We start from the raw sequence: 9933 nt of genomic DNA on the forward strand, positions 1-9933 counted from the left end.
GGGGAAGAGTTTAACCGCTGGTTTCTTCAGGCTTATCAGAAATTGATTTTATAAAGGAAAGCAGCAGCTAAACTGTTCTGCACTCCCCCCCCCCCCGGCCATGTACCCAAGGCTTTTTTTCTTACCCCTTGGTCCTAGAGGGGAAATTGGGGTGATATAACCTGCTTTGCTCAAATAGTAAATAAGGCCATGTGGAAGAGAAGAAGCACATTGCTATCCGCTTAGGGATTCAGGGCTGGTATTTTTATGTGAACTTTTCCTTCCTTTATGAAACTTTCTCCCAGAAAAGTGACCAAGGTTGTCTTGGCCCACTGTATTACATGGGTAGACTAGAAAGCCCTGAGGTGAAAGACCAATTGTGAGGAGAGAGCCAATCAAAGTGCAGGCAGAGGTATGGCTGATTTTTCTCTCAGTGGTGGGAAGGCCTAGGAGCCGGGCCTAGCAGATCTGGGTGTGGGAACTGCACTGCCAGATACAAAAAAGGGAAGATACGGAAATGCAACACGCTACTGCAAAATGCCTTAGACTAACAAGTCTGTTTGCCAAGCTTTCTTCAGTGGCTGCTGTTGTTTCAGGGAGAGGCTTTTTCGAATGAGGGAAAATGGACAATGCGCCTCAAAGCAACACAAAAAGCACTTGATCGAAAGGAGGACAAGCCAGTTCCCTAATAATAAATAGAACTGCACACTGGAGAACAGGGCTCCAGAGGCTGAAGAATCAGTGTGGTGTACTGATTTAGTATGCCAGACTAGGACCTGGGTTAAATTCCCTCTCATCCATAAAGCTCACTTGGTGATCTTGGTCCAGTCTCTCTCTCTCAGCCTCATTTACCTCAGAGTTACTGCAAGGATCAAATGGGGGAAAGGAGGGTCACATTTGCTGCTGCGCTGAGCTCCTTGGCAGGAGGGCATGAAAGAAACAAAGCTGAAGAGAGATATTCCCAAACTGACCAGCAAAGCTGTACAAAAGAGGCAACAACTGGAAAAGGAGTTGGTTATTATGAAGTGACATGGCATGATGTGAGGTTTCTTTGAACCAAACCAATACATTCAGAGTGGAAACTCTTTGAGGGTGTTAAAAACAGTGGGAAACATGATGGTGCTGCCTGTAAGCTGTGTCGAGGGAATATGCAGAGGCAGGAAAAAAAGTACTGGAAGATTGGGACTGCTCCATTGTTAGTAGTGTAATAGTAGATGGAGGAAATGGTTTAAAAAGAATAGATCACCATCTCTCTGGATTTCATAAAGGTGGAAAAGTTCAATAGAGAATGGAGTTGTGGTGGGAGAGAGTGGCATCACCTGTGTCAATGCTGCTATTATCTGAGGGCAGTTGCCAAACACATGCCAAACAAAAAGGATAGTATCTTTAGTTAGCAATGGCGGAATGCACAGTCTAATTGCAGATGGTAAACACTGTCATAGAGGAGACACTTCATCTTCTGGACAGGGAAAAGTCTCACTTATACCCCTCCCTTCTAAGGAGCTTGTGGCAGCATGCAGAAATTCTCCCCCTCTCCATTTATCCTCACAAGAGCCTGGAGAGGTAGCTTATTTAGGCAGAGTCTGTCCTAAGGTCACCCAGTGAGCTTAGCTGTTCTGGACTTGAACTCAGGTCATCTTGAGTTCTAGTCCAGCACTCTAGCCCAGTGATACTCAGTGGCTCCAGGAGCCGTATGTGGCTCTTCTGGGTACCATTCCCCAATGTGGCACCTGCTGCATGTTTCAGGAATGTGGACAAAGCCCTTGCCTGGTTGGCAGGTGATTCAAACCTTGAAATAGCCACCACCAAAGGAACATGTGAGTTGTGGGCCTCCTTGAGGGGCAGGCCTCACGCCAGGGATGGAAATGAATGGGGCTGTTTTGTTTGATGGTAACTGGGAAATACGGTTCTCTGTGAGCTGGAGGCCAAGTGCCACTGTACCATGCTGGTTTTCCTCTTCAGATGTCTACTGCAACACAGGCATGCATCATCTTTGTTTTACAGCCTGTACTTTCCCCTCATATGCCAGTTTTAATCAGTTTAAGTAATGGATTGAAAATTGTACAGTTGAGATTTCTTAAATCACGTGTCAGTCTGAATGTTACTACTGATTTTTTTTTCTATCGTGACAATCCAAGCAAGCATCCAAGGAAGGTTACAGTCGTGCAGCCTCTTGAAATGACGCTTCCATGAGGCTGGATTTCCTGTCCCAATGCTGAAGTTCTAGCTTATAGACTCTAATAATATAGAGTTAGTGTTGCTTCCTTCCATGAATCTCCCTAGAATTATGTAGGAAATAACTGTTTGTGTAGCAACGTACTTAAAACCTCCTTACAGCCAATTGCTAATATGTGCAAAGGCATCGTCTTGTGAGCCAGCAGAGAATAAGGAACTGACTTTGGGGAAGAATCTCAAGTTGGGCAGGAAGGTAATTAAGATTCTGAGAAGCCATGGGGTTCTGTAACAGAGTGCCAGAGGTCCCTCTGGGACCAGACTGGCTGCTTCATATTCAGGTAGGCTTTGAATGGGCCCCAGGAAGTGTGCCGAGCAACTTATTGGTAGTGCTCTTTGGGAGGAGGAGATGGAGTGTGTGTGTGTGGTGGGGGGGGGGGGGAGGAAGAGTCCCTTTTTGCTTTGTACTGCCTCTGGAGAGGTTTTCCCTTGAGAAGCCAATAGTTTGCCCCGTGTATCAAGGCAGCATTGATGGTTCTGAGTGCTGTAACATTGGCCATTGTTTGATGCTCACAATGGGAAAACGTCCCCCTGTAGAATTAATTGTATCGAATGAATTCACCTTGCCTTTCTCCAGTTTTTGAACTCCCCTATTGCCACTGAAACTGCGGCTTTGTGCTTGACAAATTGCTTCCTTCTTTACCTGAGGTTGTAGTTATCAGTGACAATCCATCTCCATAGCAACCAGCTGAGATTCCATGAACTAGGCTGTCTCCCCTAGTGGGAACCAAGCAGGTGGAGTCTGTTGAAAATCTCAAAAGAAATTCAGAAAAGATGTAAATCCCCCCCTTTAGTTTGACCTGTCTTCACTGTTGGAAACAAAGGGGAGTTACAGGATCGAAGGAAGACTAAGCTTTTACCTTGACTTGATAGATGGAAGGAATAAAGCTCCAAGAAGTGTTTTTCACATAAAATTTAATGTATGTGTGTTCTTCAGATATATGTATGATATATGTGTGAGAGAGATTGCTGTGGGTTTGTGTTTTAATATTGTTCCAGAACCCTTTGGATTTTGCATTTAAAGATGCACACCTTTAGCGATTTTGGTAGGTTTTTGCAGGTTTTAAATTTGATTTTCATTTATAAAGCTGCATTAACTTTTCATGAACTATTGAGGTATTTTTTTTAATCATGGGAGAACAGAAGTAACTGTGGCAAAGCATCGGCTTTGCTTGTAGACACCCCTCCCCCCATTTCACTCTGTGGTATCTTTCATTAAAGGATCTCAGCTAGTCGACTGGCGAAGACCCTTCGAAGAAACTTTGAAGAGCTGCTGCTGTTCAAAGCAGCCAGTGTTGGAGTTTAACTGGTGGGGCTGGACCCAGTCAGCTTTTTCAGTACTGACACTGGAAAGATCACCCACAAAGGCCACAGTGATGGTCATGGGACTTTCATGGTCATAAGCCATGTGGGATGTGAGCTGTAGGAAGGAGAGGAATGTGGTGACCCTGAGTGGGAAAAGGTGGCTGGATCCAGTCCGTGGGCTACTAATTAATAACAAGAGAGTTCCCCATCAGTACAGTAACCTTTGCCTGGTTTCTTCCAGTTCTTTTTACCGTACATCTTTCCCTATGATAAAAATCAAGGGCTTGACCCCCTCCCCCCGAAAGACTCATTCACTATAATAAAGCTTCCTGTCAGCTGCTTGATTTTGATAATAAATGGGAGGTTGATGCACATGTGAGGGGTTACCTCAGGATAAGTAGTTACTCATGCTGACAAGCCTTTGGGGATAGTGAAGAACTTGGTTGAATGAACTTGGACTGCCTCTGAGGTAGAGAATGGCCGTGTTGCATGTGTGTTGGATCTCAATTCAGAAAAAGCAAGATGAACCTTAAAAATAAGGGGGGGGGGAGGATGAAGGAAGAAAAAGTGTCATTTTTGTGTTATGCGTCCCTCAGCGGCTTCTTAATATGCTTTTTCTGCTTTCAGTACCTAGTGTCCTTGATCCAAGAGAACTTGGGATGGATGTGGGTTTTCTATTTCTTCATTCTAATGGTAAGGACCCTAATTTTTATACTCCAGGTTAGAAATGATATTTTAAAGTGCAAAAGTACCATTTTAACATTTAGAGTGGTGCAAGTCTCACAAGGTGACTGTACCGCCTCAATTTCATGTTTGTTTGCAACATCCCCAAAGTTAGGGGGAAAGGCAGCTTACTTCATTGGGGGTGAAACTCAAAACTTTTGGATGAGGTGACTTTATTTTTCTTACATGGGCTGTTGCACTCTTAAATGATCCTCATGTGCAACTGAAGTAGCACCACCTTTATGGTGAGGCAGCCGCCCGTCAAACTGGTATCGGAAGATCTACTCAGCTGGAAAACTACAGCCTGTAATTGGCCTGCCTCTGCCAGAAAACTGTACTTGAGGGGTCCACTTCACCCATTAAAACTGTTCAGAGATGCAAAGAGATGTAAATGTGAAAGCAACGCACTGTACTGTACCAGTTTATTTATTTAAGTTATTTATACCCCACCTTTCTCTCTGGGACTCGAGGCACATGACACAGAGTATATTAATACACTTGGCAGAATGGGGCATCCAATAGACAGTTCTATAGGAGTTGGATTGTAGAAATCTGGATCCAACTGCAAATCCGAAAACAGAACTGCAGCAAAGCATAAGTGTTCACATGACCTGTTAAATGATGCAAAAATTACACAGTAGGAGCCTACTTGCAGCACCATGCAGTATGAGCTGTGCACTGAAGTATAGACCACAGTCCCTTTACCCAAGTAACTTTCTGAATCCTTTTGTAGAGTACTACCCCATTACTTGAATAGAAAAGGCCTCTTGAATAATTCAGTTCTGCATAGTTTGCAGGAAGCTGGGAAAGGGGGAGCCTTCCTGACCTCATCAGGCAGGCACCTGCAGATGGCCCTGCTCAGATGAGTACAGTTGTTGTGGTGGAGTACAGGGTAGAGGCAGCCCTGTAGATATGAGGAACCAAGGCCATGAAGGGCTTTGTATGTGATAACCAATACCCATACCTTAAACTGAGCCTAGTAACTGATGGGCAACCAATGGAGTGACTGTAGGATGGGAGTAATATGCATGCTATGTCTAGTTCCTGATAATAGCGAAGCTGTGGTGTTTTGCCACAACCAGAGACTCAGAGTGGATTTTGAGGGCTGACCAAAGTAGAGTGCATTACAGTAGTCTAGTCTCGATGTTTCTGTGGCTTGGGTCCAGCCATATCAAGGTAGGGGTCTAGCTTCTGAACTAGACTGAGTTGCTAGAAAGTGGGGTTTTGCAACTGTATCAACTTGCTTCTCCAGCAGGAATATTTGATCCGGTATAACTACAAACCTCTTAACTGAGTCAGCAAGGAGCAGAACCTCATTGAAAGTAGGGAGCGCAACGTCCTTCAAGATCTCTGCCTATGGACAGGCATTTCCTCTGTCTGTCTGATGGCTGCAGTTCCTAGCTGAACATACCCTAATGGCAGATATAGATTGACCTTGGTGTAATGTGTGAAATAAACCTCGAGAAGCTTCCAGAGTGAATTCGAACTGCACTGTTTGCTGGTCTCATAGTCTCCTTAACCCCCTTTCTCTTCACAGACGAGTTCAACAGTCCTGTTCATCACACCCTTGATCGTGAGGGAAATAAGTGTGCTCCTGGGAGAGACGCCTGTGCGCAGGTCAGCCGGATGACTGCCGTATCCACTGGGGAACGGAACTCTTCAAGGAAGGCCAGCAGAGAGAGCGGCTATCGGAATTTCAGACAGCTCATGTGTGCTTTTACTTTTATCTTCCACTGAGTCAGAACTGGTGGGAAACAGCTCTGAAAGGGTTTACGTTGGACAGTTGTTGATATCTGAAGTTCTAAACCCATCTGAAGAGGTGCTGTGGTCTTCTGGGGAGTGTGATTCTTGAAGAGCTGATTCAATGGGCCAGAGAAGATCTTTTTTCCCCCCTTCAGTTGTACCCCAAAATCTCAGGGCCGGTCTGTGCAATCATCAGAATCGAATGGCAAAGATATTCCGGGAATGAGCACTTTGGGCTGCTGGGGGCGGAGAACACGCATTATGCATGTTTCCTCGCCAAACAAGTCTCCTAGACCCCAGAAGAGTAGTGTAGCCAGGAGAGTTCACATTTGCCTGTTGGGCTGGGCATGTCTTTTATGGTTGGAGAGCATTCAAATGTGCAGCCCCCCGCCCCATGCAGCCACAAGTGGTAGAGTCCAGGGAATGCTTCTCCGCTCGTTTCTGTGTCAATTGGCCCTCCTAAATTCTTCGTACTGTTGTCTGCTTGTGTTTTTGTGCTGTGTCTGAATGCCTGACAATGACCAGAGAGACAAAACTGACAGCCCTCTTTGCTGCTTCCTTCAGCAAATGGGCTTTAAAAGGCCTTTTTGTTACTTGATACTAAAACATCCACCTCCTGTCAGCTCAGAGCCACTGGGTGGCTGGCTGGCTTTGTGTAAGCTGACTGGGCCCGCTGCCTTCCTCCTGCGTTCTGCCCAGCCCTGTATTTACTGAATGCCCATCAGGAAACTTTGAGTCTGTGGAAGCAGCCCAGGTCCTTACAACCTTCCTGCAAGAAGGCAGAGGTTGTGTTTTTATTTCCGTTTTAAATATTTGTCCTATTTTAGATATTGCAAGCTGCTCCTAGCCAGCAGTGCAGTTACATTCCGTACTTGATGAATTCTTCTGTTGATCTGCCTGAAGTGTGAGAATGAGGTTGTGTCTTTGGAGATGTGTGTAGCTAAGTCCTTCATAGGGAAAAAAAATAGTTTCCTGTTATTCTTGAAATTAAGATGAACGTTGATGTTATGATTTTGAATGCACTTGAGGGACTGACTGGTACAACGACAATGGGGTTCTGAATTACCTGAGTGGTCTCCCTTTCTGAACAGCACAATGATGATTTGCTGTCTGAGTTGGGAGACACCTTCGATATCCTCAGAGGCCTGTTTTCTCACTGAGGAGTCATCTCAAGTTGTGGCCGTTTAGGTTGAAGAGAATATGGCTGAAGTGTCCTTTCATCTGCACCAAAGACGACCTGTGGGTGTGAAACAAGTTATTAAAAGTATGGTGATGCTCTCAGAGCTGTCAGCTTCTCCTCTTCCCCCTCACCTGGTCTAACATTTAGTCGAGCTTCCTTTGTTCCACACTGTCATGCTGAGAATCTCCCTGTCCCAATGCTCTGAGGTGGGGAAATGCTTGGTGCCGTGATGTTGGGACATGAGTCAAGCTTACCTAGATGTTATAGAAGACAAGGGGCTGCTTATTTCAGCTGCAGAGTGGCAGTTTTTGTGTTGTTTCATGTTTTAAGTTTGCCTTTTAATTTTAGTCGGAGTCATAAGCCACTCTTGGCTCCCTCTCCTCATCTTTGGGTGGATTTTGTTCAGAAAACCAGGCCGCATAGCCCCCTGGTCGAGATTCAGTGTTGATCATTTGTCAATAGGATCTAGAAAAGAATCATGAGTTTGGGTTGGGTCACTTGGTTGACACACCAGTTCTCAGCCTGGTTCAGAAAATTTACCTGCAGCCTGGGAAGACTTAAGTTTCAGTTTTCCCAGGTGTTTCAGGTAGGTAGCCATGTTGGTCTGAAGTAGAACAGCAGGATTTGAGTCCAATTGCACCTTAGAGACCAACAAAATTTTCTGGGTATAAGCTTCTGAGAGCCAGAGCTCCCTTCTTTGGATACACTCCTCCCTGTAGCTGAAGAAGGGAGCTCTGACTCTCAAAAGCTTATACCCAGAAAATCTTGTTGGTCTCTAAGTTGCCGCTGGACTCGCATCCTGCACTTTCCCCAGAGTCCATCTTTTGGCTCCGGTGATTCTTCCTGCTGAAACTGAGGAGGGCAGAAACAGCTTTGAATTTTAGGGGAGGAAAGGGATTATTCCATTCCAAAAATGCCTTTTAAAACACTTAATGTACAGCATACCTTTTTATTTATGAATGTAAATGTTGAATCATGTGGCTGCACTTGAGGGTACATAGCTGGTACCCGAAAAGCCTCTTTCTGAATTGTGTGTTGCTCCGTTGCTTTCTTTGGTGGTGCTGCTCCATTTCTACAAGAAGTGACGGCTTCATTTCTAGGTGTCTCTTTTAAAGCTTGATCTTTTCTCTTGGTTGGTTTTTTTTTACCATGACCATCTAGCCGGTGAGGGGATAGACAAAGCATTGATTTGTTTTCTCTTCTCTTGCCCTTTCCTGTTTTGTGGCAATATCAGCTGTTCTGTGGCTTGCCCCAGGAGGAAATTGGTTTGCCAGATGATTTCATTTTATTGCTGAAGTACTTTTAAAAAATACACTTAAAATGATTTTCAAGATGGGAAGCAGCGCTTGTTGTAGTGTTTAGGCTTTTTTGTGCGTTTTAGAATATGTTTTACACAATCATTTTTCCTTCCGCTGTTTTGTAACTTGGTGCAGGAAATCTGTACAGAATCGGGTCTTGTGAAAGAGATCCAGTACTTGTTTAGCTGAGCTCCTCTGTCCTCATGCTTCAAGCAGTTGTGCAGTCTACAGTTCCAGAATCCAAGTTAGACGTTTCAGTCCGTGGGAATGTCTTGACTTAAATAATTTACAGTGCTTCAGAATAGTTGCGAAGGTTTCCCCTTGCAATGCAAACTGTCCTGGGGTGCTCTGAAACAAACAGAATTGGATTGTGCACACCCCCTCCCCATGCAAGAAGCCACCTTCTTATAATGCAAGAGGCTCTGCCAACAATGGAAGAGTCTCTTGTGTCAGCAGAAACGCTCTTCATGCCAGAGGAAAGTGCTCACGTTAGCAGAACCATTTCATAGGATCCAACCTACTGTACTCCGTGTCTGACAGCTGCTGATTAGGCACTCCCCCCCCCACCCCAACTTTTACCTATTTTAGAATCCTCTGCTCTGTGTAGATGGGGAAATGCTTTGGTTCTGACAATTGTGCCAAATTAGTTTCACATTAATAAATTATTTTTGGCAAACTGGCAATTTGTGTGTGCTTGTTTTTGCTTCCACAATAGATCACACTGAAGATTATGTTCCTCATTTTAGAGTACTTTCTGAAAAGAAATATGAAAACAGTCAATCAGCTTGCAATGACCTGGATAGCCCAGGCTAGCCTGATCGTATTAGATCTCTAAAGCTAAGCAGGGTCAACCCTGGTTAGTACTTTGGTTGGAGCCCAGCCAGCAAGTCCAGGGTTGCTACGCAAATGCAGGCAATGGCAAATGATCTCTGAACATCTCCTGCCTTGCAAATCCTACGGGGTTGCTATGACTCAGCTACAAGTTGATGGCAAAAATAAATAATTAAAATCGCTTTGTGTGTGAGGTTTCTCCTGGGCAGGAGCTGCCTCCCAGCTTTCTGCTGCTTTGCTGGAGTCTTCCCAGGTCTCAGATGCAGGGAAAAGGGTCTGGTTGCATTACCTGTGGTGGCCCTTCTTTCCTTGCAGGGCTGCCCTTCAGATCCAAAGCCAACTCCTCTTGTCTCCTCCCCTGCCCTGGTGTTGGAGCTCCCTTTTATTTGCCCTAGTTGTTAGCCCCACCGCCTATGCCCTGCCTCAGCAGCTTGTCCCATCATCTGGATCAGAGATCTGTAGGGCAGAAAAGACTGTAAATACAGTTCTTATGCCCAGTAGTATCTTAGTGGTTCAGAGTGGGTTCCAACAGTTTAAGATTGTCATAGTGTGTTCAAGTGCCTAACTTGAGAGGTGCTGTTATACAGTGTTATACAATGTTCAAGTGCCTTTAGGAGGTGCTGTTTCCAGCACTAAAATCTC

At 45.0% G+C, this 9933-nt stretch overlaps 1 protein-coding gene across 3 annotated transcripts in view; it reads left to right on the forward strand.

Annotated features, from left to right (window-relative positions):
• The window catches only part of SLC37A3 (solute carrier family 37 member 3), a 32668-nt gene extending 24789 nt beyond the window's left edge, over positions 1 to 7879 (forward strand). For all 3 annotated transcript variants that reach the window (XM_054988322.1, XM_054988323.1, XM_054988321.1), the window contains exons 14-15: positions 4144 to 4209; positions 5777 to 7879. In XM_054988322.1, coding sequence (XP_054844297.1) covers positions 4144 to 4209; positions 5777 to 5869 — 159 coding nt within the window. In that variant the 3' untranslated portion in view covers positions 5870 to 7879. The remainder of the gene's footprint in view (positions 1 to 4143; positions 4210 to 5776) is intronic.
• Positions 7880 to 9933: the final 2054 nt, after the last annotated feature.

The sequence above is a fragment of the Eublepharis macularius genome, chromosome 9, assembly GCF_028583425.1.
Source record: "Eublepharis macularius isolate TG4126 chromosome 9, MPM_Emac_v1.0, whole genome shotgun sequence".
In the NCBI taxonomy this organism is placed as follows: Eukaryota; Metazoa; Chordata; class Lepidosauria; order Squamata; family Eublepharidae; genus Eublepharis; species Eublepharis macularius.